At 37.3% G+C, this 26,538-nt stretch overlaps 1 protein-coding gene across 1 annotated transcript in view; it reads right to left on the bottom strand.

Moving 5' to 3' along the window:
• Positions 1 to 26,538, bottom strand: part of LOC125232978 (nephrin-like) — a 214,198-nt gene that overhangs the window by 47,414 nt on the left and 140,246 nt on the right. Inside the window, exons 4-7 of the mRNA XM_048138841.1 lie at positions 3,166 to 3,374; positions 2,728 to 2,841; positions 2,197 to 2,382; positions 1,362 to 1,510 (exon numbers count right to left, since the gene is read on the bottom strand). Of these exons, the coding sequence (XP_047994798.1) occupies positions 1,362 to 1,510; positions 2,197 to 2,382; positions 2,728 to 2,841; positions 3,166 to 3,374 (658 nt within the window). The remainder of the gene's footprint in view (positions 1 to 1,361; positions 1,511 to 2,196; positions 2,383 to 2,727; positions 2,842 to 3,165; positions 3,375 to 26,538) is intronic.

Raw genomic sequence — 26,538 nt, 5'->3', positions numbered from 1 at the left:
AGGCCCTTTTAGACATTTTAATCTAAAGGCAAGGGATACACGTGGCGGATACCATCCCCGAGCGCACAATATCATACAATCGGAGATGGTCCCCGCCAGGTGCAAAGACTATTGCAGTGCAGCACTTTTGTGCTGCGATGGGAGCTAAGGTCATGGGTTATTGTTTTGAAAGTTGGATGAACTGGTTAAAGGGCTATGGGAGGAGACTATCGGACACCTGCCGTGACAATTAGTCTCACAATTGTAAAAGGCAGGCGGTGACTCGCCAACTCATTGAGTGGGCCCTGCAAAACGGCCGCACGCACGGTGCGACAACAGAGCAACACTTGAGAGTGGCTAAAAGGTTGTCGAGAGGTGAGTCTGCGGTAGCTTGGTTCCTGGTGTTTCATTCAGCAGGCCGCCGGCGTTATGACATTTTACACTTCCAACCTGGAGCATAGGTCCCGCTCTTGCGAATCCACTCTGGCCGGCCGGTTAAGGCAAGCGCAGAGGCGAGGGCTAGATGGAAGTGCCCTCTGGAATAGGGGTCCGCGGTGTCGCCACTCACCGTCAGCTCGCCACAAGCTGCCCCCGCGGGCTTATTATTATTATTATTATTATTTGTAAAGCAGGCAGGCAGTTGTAGTAACTGATAAAGCCTGTATCCAGTTGTCGGTAGAGGTTTCAGGTGTTATGTGGAATTAGCACTGTGCTTGTCTAACTTATTCTTGAATTCGTTTACACTTTGGGCCGATATTACATCCTCCGGGAGCTGATTCCAAGCTTTTACCACTCTATTACTAAAGAAATGTCTATGAGGATTGTTGTATGACCTGCTGCTATGATTATTTCTCTATAGAAAATATTATGAAGCTCAAAACGGTCGTCAATACAAAAACAAGTGTTGGATACTTGTGTGTGTTTTTTTGGCTTAGATTCTGATATTCTAAAGCAAATTCTATTATAATTTTCACTTCTATAGGTTTTTTAATAGGTGTGAATAGGTAGACGTTTGACCACGATCACACCTGATGGTAAGTGATGATGCGGTCTACGGTGGAGCACGCTTACCTAAGAGATACCTATTTACTCTTGCTTTAAAGAGACCTGGATTGTACTCATGCGGAAACAGACTCAGGCAGGGCATTCCACTCCTTGGCGGTTCGCAAAAGAAATGTTGAAGCAAAACGCTTAGTGCGTATTTTTGGAATACTAACCGTGAAGCGATGCACGATGCCGCATTGCCGATTGTCTGGTGGTCCTATGGTGAAATGGGGACGGAGGAACAAGGTTGTACAGTTTCTCAGCGCACTTTACGAAATGTATCCTGTAAAATACCGATAAGCTGGCAACCTGGTACATTATATATGAGTGTCCCTTACCTCTGTTAACGTGGAATCAATCTTCTGTGAGTTAATAAACCAGTCAATATTGGGAGCTGGCTTCGACCCTCTCGTTGTACAGACAAACGCTCGGTCATGTCCAGCTCTGCTGATACCATTTCCCGTCACCCTGACGAATTGTGGCTTTACTGTAATACAAATAATAATACGGATGATGATGATGATGAAATAAACAGAGATAATACTGATTCAGCTACTCAGCTTGATATATAAAATGATGATGAAATAGAAGTTAAGCAAGCAGGCAAAGATTAATTACAATTTGCATGCTTACCATAAAATTGAAGATTATGGTAATGTGAACTTGATTGTGAATATCGCACCCGGCACAATAATGCATGCAAATGCAGCCAATAGCAAGGTTTTTGATGCAAGAAGAACAATGGACAAGTAGCCGAGCTCGACAATTAGGATTTTGTACACTTTGATACAGTTTACATGGGTTATTATAGGACTAGATTAAAATGCGTTTGAAACCTAATAGGTTGAATGTAATTCGTGAGAGATGAAATTGATAATGATTAATGATGTTAATTTCAATGATACTTTACACGTAAGCCCACCATTTGGTGTGCGTTTAAACACCAAAAATCAAACAAAAGGGACAGTTTCTTCACAATAATAACATGTCTCGATAACTGTTGTGATGAAAAAGCATCAACCAACACAGTGACAGCTAACAGTAACATCAACATATGATATTAAGATCATAAACGTCAACGATGAACATTTTATAAATAAGATCAGTCAGTGAAAAAAACAATGATGTTGATAATAATAAGAATAAAAATATGAAAAATATAGAAATACTTACAAAATAACTTAAGCGTAACATCTCTATAAACTGCTTTCAGCAACGGTGGCTCCACTCGACACTGGAACCTCGTGCCAGCCATCTCCCTCGTCAGTTCTGGCAGATGCAATTGACAGACTGAACCTTCCTTCGTGAAGGCTAGGCGTTCTTCTCCTCTGTACCAGGAGACATCTGGTGGCGGTTTACCTGGAGAATTAGGTCTAATTAGTGACATTAAATTATAAGTACAAAAACTTAAATAAGCACAACTATTTTTACAATCTCATCATATAGGTTAATAATGTTATCATTGTTATCTCCATGGTGGGTAAGAAATGCTTCGTGTCTATCTATTATTATTATTGGCAACTCGGCATCAAAACGAGACTCTCCATTATTTGCACCCAACGTGTGCGGGGTTTCTTTGACCTGAGTAGGACCGCACCAGATAGTCGGAAGAAGCTTACAATCACGGGAACAACAAACTTTGATAAATCTTTTCATCTTTATTATATTACTTATCATTCAAATTGTATTAGCAAGTAAACTTACCACCAGAAGCTTGGCAAGATAGCAAAAGATCTTGTCCTTCCCTGAACGTTCCCGCCACTGTGCCAAGAATCTCACGACCCTCGGAGTCGTATATTCTTGGAGATTCTGGAGGAACTGTGGAAGAAAATTTCATAATAATTAATTGTGAAATCTTACATTGGTGCTACGAGTAATCTGTACATCGGTAGGAAACAAGCAGCGTACAGTCTGCGCCAGAAGATTAAGGAAAATAAGATAAATTAATCTGCACATTATATCCAAATACTATTATAAGAGTATGTATGTCTCTGACATTATTTATGTTTAGTTCAGTGTGTGGGGCTTCCTTAACTCGAGAACGCACAGAGCTTGTGTGTGAACTGAAATTGACAGCGGTTTTTTTTTCAACACATTCTTTGTTGCTTCAATAGAAATGCATTATTTCATTTAAAAGCTTACCTATTACAGTAAGGTTGACCCTATAATTCCTAGTAGGCGAGTCCACATAGTCGATCCGACACCTGTAAACCCCTTCATCACGATGGGCCACCTTTTCAACAGCCAGATGAGCTGATGATGTATCAGACTCGTTGAGGACGAAGTGAGTTCGTGCTCCGAACTCCCCGGCGACGGCCCAGTGCTCTGGCGGGCCGTTTCTGAAGTCCACCCTGAAACAAATGAAGATAAAAGAGTTTTTAGAAATTTTCGAAAAACCTTTGGTACATATAGAACATTTGTCATCCAGTGTCTACCGAAGAATGCTTGTAACTGCTTAAAGGAATATAATAAGAATAGAAAAGAACACTATTGGAGCGGTTTCGCACTACGTCCCATCCGAATTAAATCAGAATCCCTGAAAAAAGATTCGTTATAGCCGTAGAACTACTATTTGTATGGTGACGAGATTTGGATGGATTGCGTAAAGTGCCATACAAATAGTTCTACGGATATGACAGAATCTTATTTTAATGGATTCACGGATTGTAGTGCAAAACCACTCTTATGGTTGAAATTGGAACTTGTGACACTGGATTAGTATTCTATGCTATGCCAATAGAGATACGAGGATAATGAAATACTGCTGGGCATCGTAGCTGATTAAATTAAATATTTTTATTGTTCTTTTTGAGAACATAATGACTAATAAACTTAAAAATATCTTCTACACTTCTTTTACAGTAGTACTAACGAAAAGTTGATCTTTAATTAACAGTATTAAAACTGTAGATGCATATCTTCAAGCTAGAGTAACTCAAAGCTTCTTAATAACTTAATAGAAATCAAAGAGCATAGAAATACAGGTCTCCATCTCATCTGTTCCTAATATCTTTGCTTTCAAGCAAATACCTCGACTTATTGATTCGGTTCGGCAAAACAGCTCTGCTTTCTACGCTGCTAGGGATGGGACAGATTGAGAGATGTCGATAGCATCATTTATTTCATGACAATATATTTCTTGATGGAGCTGAAAATGTTTGTGCTGTAAAATTCTTCAAAATACCTCAATAGAATTTTTATCAAGTATAGAAACGTTTGCGGACGATTTGTAATGGAGGCAGTGTTTTTTTTTACTTGTCATTTAATATAAAAATTGTTTCTCAGTAGGTGGGAAGAGATTAAAATAGAATTTATTTTTTTATAAATGGATATCCTTAACAATGATCACTTCTTTAACAATGATCTTATTCACAGAGTACCTATATTTCGCATAAAATTTAAAACTCGAGATCATTTGCAAATCATATACAAAGAATCAAGGCCTCCAAATGTCAAGAATTGGACTCAAACCAGCGTTGTCAGTTTACTGGACGGATATATCTATTTAAACGGCTATCTGGTCAAGGATCGAAAATTGCAAGTATACCTACTTAACTGTGGCAATTTTTCGAAGGCTTGTACTCGTAACGCCCTCCTGTCCATCCCTGAGGTGCAACAATATGGTTTGTTATAGAGTATCTATTCGATATCGATATCGAGTTTGCCCCTCACTGGGCCTCTAAACAAATATTTTTCTTTTGATTCACTGGCCCGCTGGAGGCCATCCAAGACGGAAGGATTCCTTCACTGTATTGCTTCCTTCCTTTAGGATGTACGACTTGTTTTAAAATGTGTGACTTACGGACTCACTATGAGGTTATATAGTGCACAGGAAATGTTTGAAAACAGTAAGACTGGGATGCTTTCCATTTGAACAAGGTTGCATTTGGGTGAGTTCGAGGAATGTTGAGGAAGTATAGAGGTTCATTGACTATTAGTTACTACTACGTCAACGCTGTTAAACTCAAGAAGACCCTCCCTTATGAGGGCTTAGGCTTATTAGCTTTTGTCGCTCTTACAATTCACTTTTACTTTATTTTTGCACACACATTTTTTCACATTTGCATCAGCAGCAATGGAAGCAATATCATGTTACAACCCGTTTATGCTACCAAAATAATAGTCTCTTTCTATTTCATCATGTCTTCATTACCGGGGACTTCTCAGAACAAACAGGCATGATGGCCAAGACTACTTTTGGTTCATCGCGCCAGTCAAATTGGTGACTCCTTCAATGAAATTTCTAAATGGTCTCTCCATCAGCTTCTATCTTGTCCATAGCTTTTTCCTTACCAATTTTCTTACTGCTATCTTTTATTAGACTGTTTACCCGCATATCCGAGCCGCTTTTGGCACGTAGCTGTCTGGCGCGCCGCATACGAATCGCGCTGCGTTTTAACGAACGCCTGCTGTTGTTACGTCAATTATGACGATTGGGGTTGGCCAGGATGACAATCCTGCAGGACTATTATGCTTACAATTTTATCAGTTCTCAACGTGGATAAGACATCCTGTCACTCTCACATTGTTATAGCTGCCAGAACGTGAAGGATTCTTTATCCACATTTATAAGTGATAAAATTGCAAGCATCATAGGCCTAACTACACCAACAAACTCTAAATAAAAGGCATGTGTGTCAGGGTGATGAGATATGAGCTCGAAGTATTATTTCGTAATAACTGTAACATAATTATTATTGTAATAACTTATCTGTAATTCTTAAGCTGTAATTGTTAATATTTTGTATGACATGTCAAAAGTGCTTATTTAATTAAGCCTATTTGAATAAAAATTTGAAATTAAATAAATTGAAGTTAAAGAATCATTTTATGTCAGTGAAAAAAGTTATTTAAAGCCTTAAAAGTAATTTTTGAATGGCATTTCTACCTGAAGTAATTATATCCAATTCATATTATCATCATCCTCCTTGCGTTATCCCGGCATTTGCCACGGCTCATGGGAGCCCGGGGTCCGCTTTGACAACTGATCCCAAGATTTGGCGTAGGCACTAGTTTTAAGAAAGCGACTGCTATCTGACCTTCCAACTCGAAGGGTAACTAGGCCTTATTGGAATTAGTCCGGTTTCCTAACGATGTTTTCCTTCACCGAAAAGCGACTGGCAAATATCAAATGACATTTGCACATTTATAGAGATTGAGAGAGATAGATAGTGAGATTGTGGTCAAATAGTTTACCTGTTCCTCATAAAAAAAACCGGCCAAGAGCGTGTCGGGCCACGCTCAGTGTAGGGTTCCGTAGTTTTCCGTACTTTTCTCAAAAACTACTGAACCTATCAAGTTCAAAACAATTTTCCTAGAAAGTCTTTATAAAGTTCTACTTTTGTGATTTTTTTCATATTTTTTAAACATATGATTCAAAAGTTAGAGGGGGGGGGGACGCACTTTTTTTTCCTTTAGGAGCGATTATTTCCGAAAATATAAATATTATCAAAAAACGATCTTAGCAAACCCTTATCCATTTTTAAATACCTATCCAACAATATAACACACGTTGGGGTTGGAATGAAAAAAAATATCAGCCTCCACTTTACATGTAGGGGGGGTACCCTAATAAAACATTTTTTTCCATTTTTTATTTTTGCACTTTGTCGGCGTGATTGATATACATATTGGTACCTAATTTCAGCTTTCTAGTGCTAACGGTTACTGAGATTATCCGCGGACGGACGGACGGACGGACGGACGGACGGACGGGCGGACGGACAGACAGACATGGCGAAACTATAAGGGTTCCTAGTTGACTACGGAACCCTAAAAAACCGAAAAACTCATTGGTACGATTGAAATTTCGAACCCGTGACCTCAGGATCTCTTACCCTTAGGCCACCAGCGCTTTTTATCCCATTCATATCGTATCTAGAGTTAATGTCAGGTGTAAATTAGAGGTTGAATCGTCAGTAAAGATCAGATATCACTTAGAAACCATTTTGAGGAATGATAAAGCCATTTTTGTGCAATACCCACTGACTACAAAAGCATAGCAAAACAAACTCAAACTTCTTAGTATCAAATGTTTTTTTTTTTTGTAATTGTACACATAATGTTTATTCTTTATTTACATGAACATAATTATTTACATAATTATATCGATACCTTTGGGTTCAATTGGCGTAAAGGACAAAATGCAGGTTTTCAGGAGAAGCAAAAAACAACTTTTTTTTTAGAAAAATGTTTATATCTTTTTTGTTTTTTGACCTATATTTGTGACGTATATAGAAAAATATGTAGATTTTTAGTATCCTTAACCTAGTGTAGCAACCGTAGTGATAATCTAAACGGTTTAGAAGTTAGATGGTTGTAAAGGACACGTCAAAATGCTATGAACGTCCTTAACACCCACGATTTTTTTGAACAATTAGAGTTGATAGGGTCGTAAATGACGGTCTTAGATGATTTTTATACAAATTCGGGGCGTAAATGTAACCGGAATGGTACAAATGGCAACTGTTTTTAGCTTAGTTTACAATTGAGAAACTTGAAAAATGTATCAAAACGTAGTTAATATGGCATAGAATAGCCACAATAGTGTTACAGTGTATATTTATCTAAATATTTAGCAAAGACAAAGAACAAGACTATTTTATATCCAGTTTTGCAATAAAGAAACAACATTTGCTTAAAAACTATCTAATATTTTGGAAAGTTATTATTTTAGTACTCGCCGCTGTCTCGATAAGTTACGCATTCAGTATTTAATTCTAGCAGGGAAACGCTTTCGTAGTTTAAGTAAATATAAAAACACTAATGGTAATCACGTAAACTTTAATCAGCAACTGTGAACAGTAGACTATATTAATACGACAGTAATTTTAAGTCTAAAGTAGAAAGAAGTTCTAATAATAACTAAAGAGTTAAGTACCTATTTATAAACGCAAGTTAGGACACGTATACAAACTGTGACCAACTAATAAATAATAGTAACTGCAGTCAAGACTACCTACTATGTTGATTCATATTTTTGATAATTTTAAAACAGAAGATTGTTATTTAGTCTAAAACCTGTTAAATAAGAATAATCTTAATTATGAGTTCAATCCTAGAAATATTATAGTCAATGCTTTAAGTACCTGGGTACATAGCCAAGTCACCAAACGCTAACGCTCATTCGCTAGCGAAACGCACCTGTTATTGTCGCACTAAATGTTAGTATAGTCTACTGTTAAAGCTTACTGCCGGCGTAGCTGAATGGCAATCGTCGACGCCAGACGCCGACAAAAATGCAGTCTGGTGCAATACACAAAAGCGATAAAGATATATAGCTACGAAATAGATATTATCGTGAGCGTTTGTGCATTCGGGTACGTACCCTGATTACCATAGTGTTTTTTTTTATTACCTACATCTCGCCGTAGTATAATTATACTACGAAAGCGTTTCCCTGCTAGAATTAAAGGCTGAATGCGTAACCTACTGACTATTCAGACAGCGGCGAATACTAAAAAAATAACTTTGAATTTGTTGCCAAAGTATTAGATAGTTATTAAGCAAATATTGTTTCTTTATTACAAAACTGGATATAAAACAGTCTTGTTCTTTTTTGTTGCTAAGATAGCTTAGATAAATAATACACTGCATTAAACTAATGAATGAATGAATGAATGAAAGTTTATTCACAAGAACATATGGTGCGTTACAGTAGATGTTATAAAGTAAACTTACATTGGAGATCCTTAATATGCTCTGCCACAGGGCATGTGAAAATTTCCATGTTCACTACATGTCAAAGCTATGTATGTGAATATTAATTGCGTACATGCAATGTCTTCCTTACAAACTAAGAATATTAGACTAAAAACACCGAATGCTTAGTGCTATATAATAATGTAGCTATTCTATGCCATATTAAGTACGTTTTGATACATTTTTCCAGTTTTTAATTGTAAACTTAGCACAACATTTGTAGTACCATTTCGGTTACAATTACACCCCGACTTTGTATAAAAATCATCTAAGACTGTCATTTACGACCCTATCAAATCATGGGTGTAAAGGACGTTATAGCATTTTGACGTGTCCTTTACAACCATCTATCTTCTAAATCGTTTAGTTTATCACTACGGTTGCTACACTAGGTTAAAGATACTCGTAATCTGCATATTTTTCTTATACACGTCACAAATATAGGTCAAAAAAACAAAAAAAGTGGGTTTATCTTTCTCTTGGAAACCTGCATTATATGTCCTTTACGACAATTGAACCCAAAGATATCGATTACAGTTGCGGATAAAATATTTTTAGTGCTGGTCGTAAAGGACGAAGAACAAAAAACTTGTCCTTTACGCCCAACTTTACCACACTATATAGAAAGTGATCCTTAAAAAGTAAGGGCTTAAAGGGCAACAATATATATCAAGGTGACTTACGACTATATTTTTATTTGTAGATTTCCTTTACGACACAAATAATAATTTATAATTAATGACTTGATATTTACGCCCCTTCAGAAAAGCTATTTTTGCAAGTCCATAGTAGAAAATCTTGGTCGTAAAGGCAACTTTTTAAGAGATATCGAAATTTTAACTACACAGATCGATAGCGCTTGAAATTCTGAACAAAACTGTATATATAACTCATTTTCGCCAAAATGTCCTTTACGCCAATTGAACCCAGAGGTATCGATATAAGAAACTAAGACTAAACTTAAAAGCTATCTAATGTCTAAAATAAGCCCTTGAGGCATTGTACCAAGGATAATGGCGACATTTCCTCGGCGATGTCTTAAAGCGCATTTCTATAGCTCGAAATTTAGGTTTGCTTATGGATAGCAAGTTACGCTTTGAAGAACATGCGCTCGAACTCATTAAAAACTGCTTTTATAGACTCAAAGTATTATACAGAGTGGGGCCTGTAACAAAGGCGAAAAATTGAACTGTAGGCTATTCCCCTTATACTGATCAACATTTGTTAAGTGACTTTTAAAAATTATGAAGTCTATAAATTTTAAATTTTTCATACAAAATAAATATTAGCTTCAATGTACGCCATTATTGTTGTCATTGACGTTGTCTGTCACACTTTAGACTTAACAGAATTCGCAATACATTACCTCTTAGAAAAAACTTTCAAGGGTGATAAAAATCGAAATACAAGTTATTTTTAAAAGTCGCCGAACAAATGTTGATCAGTATAAGGAGAATAGCCTAGCGTTCAATTCTTCGCCTTTGTTACAGGCCCCACTCTGTATAGTATCCGCGACTTTATTAACGTCGACTTGCGCATAAATCTCTGTGACACGCTTATTCTGTCCAAATTAAGTTACGCTGATGCAGTCTTCGGTGGTTGTATGCTAGCGCGTACCTCAGCATTAATTCAGCGCATTCGAAATGCTTGTGCCCGTTTTTGTTTCATTGTCCCGTCTCGTTCCCACATTACACCTTTTTTGAACCGTAACAATTTATTAATCATGACTTCCAGACGAATGGCCAATGATTTTGCATCATTGGCCAATGCGTTTTGGAGTAAGTCGTGATAAACAACCGTCTTATCTATTTAAAAACTCAACTTTTTAAAAGTTCTTGTACGTGGTGCCCTCAGACTTATTGGTACGCAACACAGAACGTCCGCTTTTCGTGGTAGCTTCCGTTATGCCGCATCGAAGTGTTGGAATAATTTACCGCCACCTATAAGAAACTCTAAGTCGCAATATCGCTCCTTGAAAAACATAGTGACACTATCCAAAAAACATAGGTTTTTAGTTAACAACGCCATCTAGGTCGCGCGTTCATAACGAACGCAATGCAAAGCAAAAACACCTATCGAATTAGCTCGCTTACAAGCGACAGGGGGCGCTAATGTCACTATGGCGAATAGTGGGAATAGACGCGTGGGGGACGGGAACAATGTCATGTTTGCATTAATGACCTGGACGCCGATCAAAATGTAGTGAACTGTAAGACGAAAGTTGTCATTTTGTGTTTAGTGACGGTGTTCCGCGAGATTGAATGGTAAGTATGACAATTTTCTTATGGAACATTGTATCAATCCTTAAAGTGTCACTTTGAACTTGTAATAACTATTCAATATTGAGTTTCATTTTAAAGTAACAGTGTCATTTTTGCTATAATGACACTAGTACTTTAACAATTCTAAACGTTTTGAGATAGGTATAGTGACACTGTGCACGTAATGACGGTTTGGCTTTAAACTATTAGGCTTAATGCAGGTTAAAAATAAAGTTGTACTGTACTTTTACTTAAAATGACGTTATGGTCTTAACTCGCTTAAAAGAATTTGCATGAATGAATCGTCATTATCTGTTTAGAGTCATTTTTGATTGTATGTATTACCATAATTACGCTTGCAAAGCAATGGAATACCGCTGTTATGAGTTTAAAGCCTCTTTAACTGGTAATGGTAGCTTTAAGCGCGTTGACTGATTATTGTCACTTTAAGTTTTATGTCATGCTTTGCGGTAATTAAAATTACAAAACAGTTAATGATTAATTACCTTCTAGACATATTACGTTTAATACCATTGTTCCATTTAAGTTTAGCACATAAACCTACACAATTTTGATAAAATTCTATGAAAAAGACATTTTACTCTATTTTTTTGTAAAATACCTATAAACAGCGCTAATAAAAATGAAAGTTATTTTTTGTATAATTATTTTTTACGAAGTAATTGCTATTTTTGTGATCTACAAGACACAATTACTAATTTAAGATACAATTTAAAAACTATGATTGCTAGTGGATAAATTTCTTGTGCATTAATATAACTAAATTATTAGCCATAAATAAGTATATTTGTTTGTTACAGTAAAAAATGGCTCAACGATATTCAAGGCTCAAAAATTCAAAGCAATCATCAATAGTATAAACACACCAGCATCTACAGATCACCTATTTGCTACATCGCCACGAGCATGCACATTTCAAGCGGCCGACTAAACTTCGCATAAGTTAGGGTATACCACGTCGTCAAAAAAAAATCGCACCTCGCGCAAAATCGTTTCAAGCAAAAATATCTCTAATCTTATTGACTGTAATCTATCAATATTTGTATCATTTCAAAGTACAATTAAAGCCCTTTAAGAGAAAAGGTGTACAACTTTCTTAAAAACAATAATCGCCAATCTGCCGTGGTTTAAAAAAAAGGTATTGATGCGATTTTAATGGGACTCTAGGTGTGCTACCCCAGACGGTTTTAGAAGGAGCTGTAAAGGTGTCATGTGGATCTTTTGCACTCCAAAAGTCACCGAGGCAATAGGGGTAAAACACCAGAAAAAGCAGCTCAAGTGGTGGTACTGCTCCTAAACGGACTACGGCAATAGCAAGTTGCTGAACGCCTAAGCATAATCCGTTTCCGGGTGCGACGAGTCTTGTTGCGGTTTCTGGAGACCAGTAGCTACATCAGGAGGCCAGGATCTGAGAGAAGACGCTGCACCACCGCTAGAGACGACCGGTACATTGTATCGGCCTCTTTGCGGAACCGCTTTCTTATCGCTCCTGAGCTGCAGATACTGCTTAGAGCAGCTCGAAGGACTGTAGTGAGTGTCTCCATGATCAGAAGAAGATTGAGGGAGAAGAAAATGTTACCCCGAAGAGCTGACAGAGGCTACCAATTGAAGCCAGAGCCAATACCCCAATCGAATTGCTATAAGGCTTAAGGATTGGACGTTGCAGCAATAGAGGAAAGTTTTGTTCCCCAACGAGACGAAGGAGATCATTTACACCAACTATAACGCAAAAGGGTGTACAGGAGTCAAGGAGAGCAGGTTACACCAGTCTTCACCGAAGAAACAGTCAGTTACGGGAGCGGCTCGTGCATGTTCTGGGGCGGCATTTCCATCGACGGCAAAACGGATCCTTAACTGCAGGCAGTTACATTATGGAGATCTTAGAAGAACGTATGGTCTCGTACGCTGAGTTTTTTGGACCTGATTTCCAATTCATGCACGTCTACGCCCGTTGCCATACTGCCTTGATAGTGCGGGACTCCCTGATGCATGAGGTCGGAATGCACCGTAATGGAGTGGCAGCAACGAGCCCCGACCTGAACCCCATCGAACATCTCTGGGATGAGTTAAAACGGCTTGTTTGGTCACGGGATCCTGCTCCAGCCACCGTCAACGAGCTGGAAGCCGTAGTTATTGAGGAATGGGAAAATATTCCTCAAAAACTGATCGTAACACTGATCGTCCATAACTGATCGCATGGAAGCTACAGGAAGGGCCAGAGGGAGGAACACTGGGTTTTAAGGTTAATTTTAAGTAATTTTTTTCGATATTTGTTGATTTTATTGCGTTTGATTTTTTTAAATTTTAACCTGAATGCACTTTGGTTACTTTTTCCTGACAATTTTAATTTTTTGTATAAAATGTCATGAATTTTATGGATATTAAAATAAATGTTGTATTACTAACGCAAATGTCAAGACTGAAAGTGATTTTTGTTTCTAATATTTTTTTAGTTATATTTTATTGTTTAAGAGGGCAAGCCAGGAGTGTTTACACTAGTTTTTAAGGGCAGTAATGCTAAATAGATACAGGGTTTGAGACCGAATGTCATTTAATTCAGTAAATTTTAATGTATATACATAAAAGGTGGTTTGATTGCTAATTATTCATTGAAATAATAGGTAAATTTCATAAAAAAATGGCTATAGTGTCATTTTTCCACAAAGTAAAACGAAGATATAAAATTGTCATGTGTCCCTAAACAAAAATAAATGGAAAAGTGTCACTACCATTTTGTTTAAGCTTAATTATCTTAGAAACAAAAAAAAAAAATACAATTTACTATTATACCTATCAGGTTTAGTCACAAAACTAACAAGATCTGCCAAAAAATTACAAGTTTGTTGTAAAAATGGCAATTTTTGACAATTCAAAAATTTCAAAACTTTAAACCATTGTACCCAAAAAAGACGTTTTTCATTTAATGACACTATGTTTTTCAAGGAGCGATATTCGTCGCAACGCTTGGATTCGTGGTCGGCCGACCTATCAATAACAACATATTTATTTGCTCAGGGTACAAGGATATTTTTTTTTTTTAGCGCGCACACATACAATATATTTCTCATACAGGCAGTTCTTTTAACACTTCCTTACATAATAACCTTCCATGTGTCCAAGGAGTCTTCACGATTGGTACTCGACCGAATCATGATCAGATCTCCAAGGATTCCCTAGCCTGCCTTGTACCCTGGCGTACCCTTGTTAACCTAGTCGCACAACACCGCCTCTCGGGTCATTGTTGTTGCGATAGGTATATTTTATTTTACGCAATTTCTTTCACATTTCATTCTTACAAAATCAAAACGTTCAAACCCCAATCACGCAATTCTACACCACGAAAACATCAACATATAAGATTTTCCGCAACTCCTAGTTGATCAGGCCAGGTGTCCTTAGAAAAACTTAAATATTTTTGTTTTCCATTCCATTTTAAGACCAAACGAATCATTATTTCACTTTCCAAACCTTTCAAAATCATTCATTTAAAACCAACGTTAACTCTTTAGCACTTACCTGTACTTCTCACAAAAAAATTCCGACCTTTACAATATCTCGCTTTTATATAAAAGTGTTGTCAATAAGCTCAATATTTATTCATATTTTTTTTTTATATTTTGTCAGAACCGTGTAAAAAAAAAGTCTAGTCCGATACAAAAACAACTTGCTTATTCGTAAAAAACACGTAAAAATAACATTAACTTATTTATTTTAAGTAACTTTATTATTTTGACCTACTTCAATATGTTTAAATCTGAAATGTACCTATCGATTACTTTAACATTTAATTGTATTACTAATATACTTTAACCAATCTATGACCTGACAACTATGTAATGTGAGCTGAAATAACAGACGGCGCCTGCCGATCCATAAAAGGAGTACACGCGCCGCCGTCATGCGCCATAATGCATAAAGAATGAAAGTATGTCCCTATAATTGTTCTTGTATATCAAATCAACAAATTTAAAAAGTTTTCTTTTAACACACACATTACATTAATTTCGTTATAAAACGGAATTTTATATGGGTCACTTAAAAAAAAAATCTGAATCCGTTGCCTAATTCGTACATTTTTTGTAACTATTCTTGATTATATCCTTACCTAACAAAACCTTAGTACTTAAAACAAACACAAAATATTAGACATAATTCGATGTCCTTTACATATAAGACACAAATTGTTCACTATTTTACTTTTATTACACACTTTTCCACATTAACGTTGTATTGTCCTCGCTACTCGCCTGCCCAGGACCTGAGATAAGGCCATGATCAATCCATCCTGTGCTGGCAATGCCGGAATATACTGGCTGTGCCAGCATCTGCGTCCAGCGACATCACGACACCAACAACCCCCTGCTGCATACCATCCTTTTATCCCTTATTTCACTGTGTTTAAATTGAGCCAGTTTATATCACTTACGTTCACATTCGTATGATAAGTTCGTACTTATCATCAAAAAAGTTTTGTTAACATCACCTCTTAACGAAGTCTACGAACTTCATTTCTCGTCCGGAATTGAACACTGAATTTACACTTTTTTTTTTTTTTTTAATGAGAAAGTTTCACCAATTAAATTCACCGAAAATATAAATTTCAATAGTCCACACTGAAGTATTATAAATATTATAATCCATAAAGTGTCCTTCAACATATATTTTTTAATTATATCCTTGGCCTTGGTTGCAATGGCGCGGCGCGGCGCGCCGCCAGTGCAGCACAAGGCCGCACTGGCAGGATCGCCATGTGATGTGGGACGTTGAATGATACAACAGACTTGGAGTATAGGTCTATAATGTGTAGAATAACATAAGTGACATCTTATATAGTAGACGAATACACGTGTGTGGGTAAGGTGTAGTACACACACTACATCGCAATGCTGATACGTTGTGTGAGGAAGTCGCCAGCTCTTCGGTCACCAGTTACCTCAACCAGACGCTTCGCGATGTTTTACATCTAATAAACATTATACATTCAAAATATTTAAATACAATTGCATCAAACACTACACTGAATAATTGGCTAAAACATTGAGAATACGCTGGCAATTCGCCAATACTTGAAGAAGAGGTTTAGATATGCATAAATGTATTTCAAAGTAGACAAGTCTAGACATCGTTTTGGATATAAATTGTAATTTTAATTTTAAACTTGGCATTCCTCGTCAAAGTAGCCATTTAAAATTGGAAAATTGCGGCTTTGAAACTTGAACTCACGACCTCTGGATCAATACTACAGCACTCTTGTCATCGGAGTTACCAAGACTACATAGTTAAGTGCTCTTCACACAAATAAAATACCCTAATTAGGATTCGATCCCAGAACTGCGGCATAGCAGGCAGGTCACCCGTTAGGCCAGACCAGACGTCAACCGGTCGATTTTTTAGTCCAAATAAAACAATTCAATACCTACGCTTCGGACTTCAGAGAGTTCTACTTGTATTTTAGGAAATAACCTAAGTCCCAAGTTAACACTAGAAACTTTAGCTGCTGTATTTCGAAAATGCAATGTCTAGACTGGATGATATTGCTTGCGCAGATTTTTTGGCAACGCCAAGTATTTTGGATCTCTCTACTCCTACATTTAACATTTTGGAATAATTTTAAAGAAAGTAGTAAATTTGTGAAAAGAAGCTTATCTGTTTTAGAATAAAGGTTATTTTAAGATGTTCAATGAAGTCAGATACGAGGTAAAGTTATTACTTTAAATGTCAGTCGGTCTTAAAGAAAACATTTGTATGTAAATTTCACTTGAAGCAGTGCAGTCTGGGATTTTATCTGTTTTCTCAAAATTATTAATATGGTAGGAAAATACTGTACCTAAGTACTATTTATTTATACATGTGATAAGATTAGTAGTACCAGGTAGTAGTTAATCACTTTATTGTGTACAACAGTTTATATACAATATATAGTTTGTCAGGGGATCCTTTAAAGTAGCTTCGGTTGCAGAGAAGCCCAAAGAGAACCGACTCCGCTGGTTCGGCCATATAAACAGAAGAGGCGATGACTACTCTGTGAAGACAGCCTTAAATATCCCAACAAAACTCCGTGGCAAAAACAGTTCACTTTCTACCTGGTGGACTAGAATCGAGAAGGATCTAAAAGCCCTGAACATCGCATACACGACAACCCAGGACAGACGGTCCTGGCGCCCATGTACAAGGAGGCCCGACCCCGACAGGAAGAAGAAGATATACAAACTATAGGAATAGAGATACAAAGGCGAGCTTATCCCTATAAGGGATCTCTTCCAGCTAATCTTGTAGTAGAGAGGATCGTTCCAGTAGGCAAGATAGACATCGTAGATAGAGGCATTGATAAATTAGAGTGAGAACACAACATATTTGTAACGAGAAATAAATATAATACGGTACCTATATAATATAAATTATAGTATTTGCTATAATTATTTTCAAAAACGCTCATCATTCGCCTGCCCTTATCCCAGTTATTTGGGGTCGGCGCAGCTTGTTCTTCTCTTCCATACCTCTCTATCACCCGCCATCTCATCATTCACTTGTTTCCTTTTGATATCATCTTTCACACAGTCCATCCACCTTTTCCTCGGTTAGACTTATTGACCAGGATATAGACCGTGATTACCTTTTTGATTTTTGTCGAGCTCCCGATATTTCGACGCAGTTGCATGCATCATGATCACGGAAAACTGACGAAGGCGGTTGGATGTCAAAGTTGCGTAGATAGCGCGCGATCTACCCTCCTTCGCGCGCGTCGACTGCGTTCACTTTCAGCGTTACCACTGGTCACAGTCACACTCGATGGTCTGTCCAAATACACTACACTCACAGTGTCACTACGTCCCGGTCAATATAAGTCTAATGAAAATAACCGTGAATCATTCAAAACTCTTTTCTTCGGTTTTCCTCTCCCGTTGCTCCCTTCAATAATCACTTTTTCGTGATACCTTTCTCGTCAAATGACTTTCATACTTTCGCTTTACATGCCCATACTATGCTAGATGATTTTTAAACACTCTAAAACCCTTTATAAGTCAAACATCGAAAAATAAATGCTTTTTCCTAATATGCACAATTCGCATCCCATATTTTTTCTCCCGACTCAGGATTAAACAACAGCCACTTAGTGGATTAACAAACAGTGCTCAATCTTCGTTGGTAAACGTAAACGTAGAAATACATGTTTACCGTTATTGCAGCTAAAGATATTGCTAGGTATATAACTGGTACCAAATACAAAATATTAGGGCATTTTCAGAACTTGGTACCCCCCAATTATTGTAAGTTGTTAACAAAAATTAACTCGCTGTCAGTTTTGTGTCAAAAATTATTAGCGGGGGTCACCGAGTGTCCCCTATCTGGCTGGTCCATCATCGGGGTGATTACCTTATTTCTTGTCAAGTGACCCCCACCGTGATTCGGGAATGTCCCTCTAATGGGCTTCTAACTTAAGGGAATCTTTTAGGGTACGTCCACAAAGGGGCTATTGGAGTGGCGCCCAACGTCGGGCTAGTAAAGTGGTGCCCAACGTGGGGCTAGTACAGTGGGCCAAGATAGTGGTCAACCAGTTATGACAAAAGTTTCTGTGTGTAAAGTGTGTATGTCTGTACGTATTTCTGTTATCCGTCTTTCACGGCAAAACGGAGTGACGAAGTGACGTAATTCTTTAAGTGGAGATAGTTGAAGGGATGTAGAGTGACATGGGCTACTTTAATCTCTGTTTAACGCGAGCGAAGCCGCGGGCAAAAGCTAGAATCATATGTAGACAGAGCAATTGTCACTGACTTACTATTATTGCAAACGGAAATCGACCTTGATGTCTCATGAGGTCGAAACGAACCTCAACCAGACTGTATCTATTCTAGTTTTTTCCAAACAAAGTAAAAGAATTTAAATATTTCCTACAATGTTAACACAAGTAAAGAATTTCGACAATTCACTCCAATACAATTACACAGTACATATACCTTGCACTTTGAATTAATTTATCTGAATGCCTTCCCTGCAAAACTTCATAAAAGGAACAAAACAAACGGAAATATACCTTAAAGTCTCCAGGATACAACTCGTACTAAAACAACAGGATTTTTCAATGCACTCGTTACAGTTTCCATAAAGAAGGAGATAAATTTTGGGACAGTCCTGCGAATGTTAGGGTGACCATAAATTCTTGAATCCTTCATCTACATTTTGCATAAATAGCGAAATATGACTTGCATGAGGCGTAAAATTTTGATGGAAATTTTAGGACAACATTTTTTAAGAATTCTTTAGAAAATATTCAATGAGTCTGCGATATTTTTGAGATTTATTATTACGTTAAAGGATTATTTAAAGCTAAAGAGAACATTTTAACGATTGTAAAAACATGTAAAGTGAATATTTTTAATATTGCCTTTTGTGGCAAGCCTTCAAAAGCCAAGCAGTATAAAAGATTTTTTTTATATTAGTAGTCTCACTGGCTTTGACATTATTTTAAAGCTTCAATAGGCACATTGTTGTTTTTTTACGATCCAGGCCTTTGAAAGGGTTTGACTGACATTTAATTATGACTAACTTGACCTCAAAGGCAATGACGTCCTAGTACAAAGTAGCTGAAATTGCTTCCAAAACTACGCTTTTTGAGTAAAAATATTTAATTCTAACATTTTTGCGTGGTTAATTTTTCAGGTGGTTAGATTTGATAATACAGAGATGATAAATTTGATTACTAGTTGAGTAAATAGACCTTACCCCGTTTTTTTACCGCAGCGACGGCGTAGGTTTAAATTTGCTTTGTTTTTGTATTTCCGGAGGTTCTCCTCTGCAGGTCGCAATTCTCAACCGATTCTCATGAATTTTTGTAACCAGATTCTACGATTGACCAATTTTTTTGTCGATCCAGTTTTTGGGCATTTATTAAAAAAGTTTGACACTTAGTGTCAATATAGTGTATGTTACTTAAGACTATCGTGACTCGACTGTAATAATGACTTTAAGAAATAATTATAAGTATTTTTCACTTTTGCGTTTTCTCAGCAGGTCGCGAAGCTCTACAGCTGCTAGAGCCACTAGTATATTATACTGTAAGTAGCAAAAATGTTCGGTAGGTAAAGTACAAAAAACAATCGAAATTTTACTGATTTGTGAATGTTATTATTATTATGAGTGATCGTGTAAGTCTGAAGTGTTACCTATTACTGTTGATTTTCGATGAAGCGCTGTTGGAAAATATTATTTTATTTTACTAAGTAAAACCTTTTAACCAAAATGACAAAAATTGATACATACCTATATTTTTTTCTAAGTTGTGAATATGAGAATGTTATTAGGTGTAATGGAGTAGGTGTAAAGTACCTACAAACTGCCGATTTTAAAAAATGTTCTTTTAACTGAAATAACATAAATGATTAATCAGGCCAAGATTTGTCAGCAGAGGAAGAGGCAGGCAACAGTTAAGTAAACATCATAATTTCGAAGTTTGACGTTTAGATTGAAATAACAGTTTCATCGGCGAACCTGTCAAAATCGTTAGACTAACCTATAAGTTACTTACAGAACACTATAAGTAGTTTTATTTTTAACCCCCGACGCAAAAGCGACAGGGACTGTGTGTGGGTCTGTCTGTATGTTTGTCTGTCTGTCTGTGTGTGTGTCTGTCTGTGGCATCGTAGCTCCTGAACGGATGAACCGATTTAGATTCAGTTTTTTTTTGTCTGAAAGCTGAGTTAATCGGGAGTGTTCTTAGCCATGTTTCATGAAAATCGGTCTACTATGTCGCTGTTGGGGGTTTTTTCAAAATTTTAATTTTGTGGTTAGGTTATTTATGCGATAGGAGGTAAACGAGCAGACAGGTCACCTGACAGTAAGCGATCACTGCCGCTCACTCCTGCCGGCCTAGTCAAAGTGTCAATCTTTTAAACATGGCAATAGAAACGCAATCTAGTTCTATCGCGCCAATAAGAGCGACAGATTGTCTAGTCGTCGTGAGCGTTATCTATTTCTATGTACCCTGCCGGAATAGCCGAAATGACAATCGCTGAAGCTAGACGCCGATCGAAACGGAGTCTGGTTCTATCGCGCCACTGATGATGAAGATGCTGTCATGGCCGATTTCGGCCACAGCAACTGTGCGTGCATGTTCTGGAACAGACAATTTCAAGAAAGAGAGTGCAGCTGGTTCCACTCTCTGGTGCGCCTTTACACCGTGCGACTACAGAAGAGCGATAGAGATAGCCAGCTACGATAACGATATTTTTGTAAGCGTTTGGCTACGTACCTTGTTCTCAGATACTTTGTCAAGTATCTAGCAAGATGGGATTAGTTTACAACATAATAGAATTAGGTCATGTTGTCTTCAATGAAAGCTTGTTAGACATGCATCCACTTCATTTGAGAGTACTGTTTTATACAATTTAATGTCCTAATTCTGACAACATATTTGAATTGCCATGGACTAGTTTAGTATAGGCTAGTTTCCTATACTTAAAATAAAATATTTTATGCAGTGCACGAAATAAAGCACCACATAATTAGAAGAAAAATATGGACAGTAATTATGTTTAAACGTAATTTATATTTAATAAGTTAAAGAGAAAGATATAAAGTATTGACCGTGACGTCACCCCTCAGTAGACCCAGCACATGATGGCCGCGAGAGCATATCGCCGCGAGATAGATGACACGTTTTCTTCTAACTGTTTTAATGACATAAGGACGGGTAGTCTATCTCGCGGCGACATACTCTCGCAGCCATCATGTGCTAGGCCTATTGTATTACATAGTAATTCCATATTAGCAAATCGTTTCGACAGTTCTTAAAAAGAAACTGATTTGACTAGTAGGAAACTAGCCTATTGCTATGTAGCTAAGACAGTTAAGTAAGAATTGCTTAAGATCAGACAAGAAACAAGTTCATCTAAGTATAGGGGCCGAGCGTGTCAGATTTTGTACTGAAGTTGTTACTTGCCTGTGATTTTAAATATGTCTCAAGCTCTTGAGTGTTCATAAATTTTGTGTTGTTGCGATTAATTATCACGTAATGAAGTATTTTTGTTGACTTCAACTTACAAAAATTGGCGCCCGAAAGCTACAAGCTGCGATTAAAGACGGACAACAGTCGATTGTACCATAGATGAATAAGTATGGGAAGAGTTGTAACTCTACACATCAGTAAATGTATAGGCATAGTTAAGTGACATCTAGCGACAATCACGCGTTTAATATCGTGAATTATCAGTACCACTACTCGATACTAGGTGGCAACATTGTCTTGTCTGCCAATAAATAATATTAGAACAGTTTACAACTTATATTATAAGCAGAAGGAATTGAAAACAGAATACTGATTAATACTATTGTAATATTAGCTAAAAATTGGTAAGCATTAGACTCTTCGTTTGTCGCGACATCTATTGACAAGTAGCAGTACTGATCATTTACGCTAGTTGACGCGTGATTGACGCGGGATTGTCGCCAGATGTCACATAACTATGCCTATAGAAATAACCCGCATTTACTGATGTATGGAATATGTTTGCTTGATATATGGTTTATATGAACATTACATTCTGTGCTCAGATCACATGTAAATGTGGCGGAGGATTGTGGTGTAAGATTATCAATTATATTTTGAGCCAATGTATATTTAAACCTCTTAGTTTTGAAGGTCATGTCCTGTCTTTCACTAACAATGTACTTACTTAAACCTGTTTTTCCATAGCAAAAGGGTCTTTACGGTCATAGAATAAGGACCTTTTAGGTACGGAACACCACAAATATATTGGAAATTGTTGCGCTTCTGTATCAGAGGAAAATCGCGTTGTTCAAAATAGTAGTTTGGAGAACGCCAGCAAGCTTACTACTTGAAACTTTACAATGAGTTATAAGTATTTCTACGATAATATACACTATGTAACATAATTGCCGAAGATAAATTCTACGGCTTATTCATTACCTTCTATAGTACCTTTAACACTTTCGCTACCAAGAACCCGACTGTCGGGCACACCGCTCGTAGAAGCGTAGCCGATTACATGGGTTTCCCCGTATGTAGCGAAAATGTCGTAGCGCCGCGTAGAGCCCGGTTTCGAAAGTGTTAATTTTCATGGTGTTTATTTAAAAAAAAGGAAGTGGTATTCGTATTAACCGCTATTCGATACCGGTTATGCTCTTAAATGGATCACCAGCATTAATGTTACATCCTGTAGAATACTCTGAAGTTATGTGGAATAGGTATTAGGTACTCAGAATTTCTGCAAACATATTATTGAGTTCGGTTAGCGCGATAGTTACTCGTGAAATATAACTATGCAAACGGATTTTATTGGGTATAATGTTTTTACTCAGTTACCCGTTTATCGGGTTTACCGGGTTTGGAACGTCAGGATCTCGTATATGTTCAGTACACGCGATAAAAATCTTTTCGGATGTTTGATTTTTAGATCGATAATCCTTCAGATCATCATCTGGACTCATTTTGTGGCGGCTGGCGAGAGCATGCACAGAGCCGTGACGAGTGGCGGAAAACAGGGGAGGCCTTTGCCCAGCAGTGGGACACACTATAGGCTATTAAAAAAAAAGTCCTTCAGATCAATGATGATGAGAGCCTGACCAGCAATGCACTTAAAATCTTGCAATCGTCCATACTATGGACTATGGAAAAGAGCTGAAGGATCGCTTAACGGTAAGCGATTGCCTATGGACTCCATAGGCAATCGCTTACCGTTTAGCGATTCTTCAGCTCTTTTTCTATTCTAATTATACTTAAAAGGAGAAAAAAAAAACGAGATGGTGCGACGACCTGGAAATTTTTTATCCCAACTAGTGGGGAAATGCGAGTGATAGGGTAGAGTGGAGGAAGAGAGAGGAGGCCTTTGCCCAGCAGTGGGACACTAACGCAGGCTAAAAAGAAATTATACTATTAAAACATGTCCCATAATTTTCACAAATTATGAATACCCTAACTGTACACTGAGAGAAATTTGCATTGTGAATTTAACAAGTTCAACTTGTTGCGGTTTATCCGTTTGAATCAGCCAAACGTATGTTTAAAACAATATGTGTCAGGTTGTTTTTATAAAATCGACTTGTTGATTCAAATATGTTGCCGATTCAAATGACAAGAGTAGCTTGTTGTTTGAACCAAAGAGCACGTAGGCGCTATTTTAACCAAAAAACTTGTTGAACGAACATGAAAACTGGTTGTATTTTCTCTCAGTGTAGTACACCAAATACCATCAAACGCTTCTCAATATTTGTCAGCTATTCCCGTCAGTAGAATTTGTAGCCAACTTTTAACAATAAACGCGTGAAAGGTTATTGCCCTAAGAAAATTCTTCGTCTTTTGTAGTACTTGTTTGACGGGCTAAAGATCAAACATTTTTCATTCCATTCTTAAAACAAGGCAAAGAAGCTTGAATCAAAATCATCTGCCGCCTGCAAACTGATTTCGAACCACCACGACCTTTAAACCTTCAAGAAAAGAGCGTATCTACTCCCTTTCCGTTCACAATAGTGTGTTGATTTGTCGATTTTTATGAATTCACTAGCTTTTGCCCGCGGCTTCCCTCGCGTTAGAAAGAGACAAAAAGTAGCCTTTGTCACTCTCCATCCCTTCAACTATCTCCACTTAAATAACCTAACCACAAAATTAAAATTTTGAAAAAACCCCCGACCGCGACATAGTAGACCGATTTTCATGAAACATGGCTAAGAACACTCCCGATTAACTCAGCTTTCAGACAAAAAAAACTAAATCTAAATCGATTCATCCGTTCGGGAGCTACGATGCCACAGACAGACACACAGACAGACACACGAGCTACGATGCCACAGACAGACAAACATGACGAGCGGCATGACGAGTAGCGCGGCCACACTATGCCTCTGCCTGCTTCCCTCGCTACTTCCCATGCCGCTCGTCGAGTGTGTGGCAGAGGTAAAATGAACGCACAGGCAGAACACACACACAGTTGGTGGCAATTAAGGAGTTGAGAGAAAATGAAAACTAACGCTATAGCGCAGTGTAATTTTGATGTTACGTTGACGAATATCAATAAAGTGTTCGCTATTGCTTACTATCAAACTATCTACTTATTTTTTCTCCACTCCTCATCATAATAACCTAACCACAAAAATAAAATAAAAAAAAAAACAGAAATAGTCTAAATCAGCTTTAAAAAAGCGAAATCAAAAGCGGTTCATCCGTTCTAAAGCTCTGATGTCACAAACACGCAGACAGATACGTCTAACTTATAACACCCTGTCTATTTTGCGTCGGGAGTCGAAGCACATTTATCGCACCGCGTTTTACAGTAGTACCTATACTTCGTTTCATTTAAGATTAGAATTATCTGTCAAAAGGGTAAGCAAAGAAGCAGTGGTCGTAAACCTTCCTTCTTCGATTTCGGCTGATACCACTGAATTCCTCGGAACATAAATGTGCATAGTGTAGATAGTGACAGTGACGTTTAAAAATAGAGCATTGTGTGAGAACTCTGCCTCTTTAGGTTTTTTAATGTACAACCTTTCCATGAAAAATTGCAAACACAATTTATTAAAATTCTTAGCTTTTCATCTTAGAATAAAAACTAACTAATATTTTATTATGTTTCTTATCTATTCACAACGCTGATGAGTAATGTATTAAAACATGATAATAAATAAGAGATATTTATTAACTCGTGTTCACTGTTCGATCCGCAGAATGCGCCCGATAAAAAACCTTATATCTCGTTTTTGACAGGTCTCTCTAATGCTAAATGAAACGAAGTACATAATGTGGCCATTTTAATGTTTGACATAATAGCTCTTGTGCCGTAATACAGTATAGTGTATACTTGTATAGTGACATAATTATGCAAAATAAAATGGTTATCGCATAAGTAAATGAACTCTTAACTTGATAAATCTATCGCCCTAACGAAGGCATCAAATTCTTCTGGCATGTGAAGCCGCTTGGCACCAAGCCAGCTGACTTAGCGGCCATTACCTAATCCTAAGGGAGCTGACTATCAGGCGCGTCAATTGTTTCACACTTTGAGAATTTAACTATGACTCGGGTAATGGGATAACGGGATAATATTTTTTTTCCCTCACTAGCTCGGAAACACGTGTTTTGTCCTGTCATGCCAGCGGGTAAATAGGCACTTTATCCACTAGTGGATAAAGTAAGTAAGTAAATATTCTTTTTTGCACCATTTTAGCATTTTACATGTAAAAATATACACAGTAAAAAAAAAGAAAAAACAAAGTAATTTGATCTTGAATAAAGTGAAAATTTCTGCTTTAAAATTGATAAAAGTGGGTGAATTTTATTATGAAGATGATTTACCTCCTGTGGAACTACTGGAAGTAGTGAGGAGAAAAGTTTTGTTTTACACGCGGGTGCAAATGTATTTTACTTCCCGTGTGTTGAAAAATTCACCAAGTTCGAAGTTCTATTCTCGAACCACTCGCTTCACTCGTGGGTCAAATATATAATCCTTTCACTTGCTAGTTTTTGAATTCCACACTCGGCGTTAATACAACTTTTCACCCTTGTATAATAAATAAATATTGGATC

This window comes from Leguminivora glycinivorella, chromosome 13 (genome assembly GCF_023078275.1).
Source record: "Leguminivora glycinivorella isolate SPB_JAAS2020 chromosome 13, LegGlyc_1.1, whole genome shotgun sequence".
Lineage (NCBI taxonomy): Eukaryota > Metazoa > Arthropoda > Insecta > Lepidoptera > Tortricidae > Leguminivora > Leguminivora glycinivorella.
Note: the sequence above shows the minus strand (reverse complement) of the source record. Positions and strands in the feature narration are given on the sequence as shown.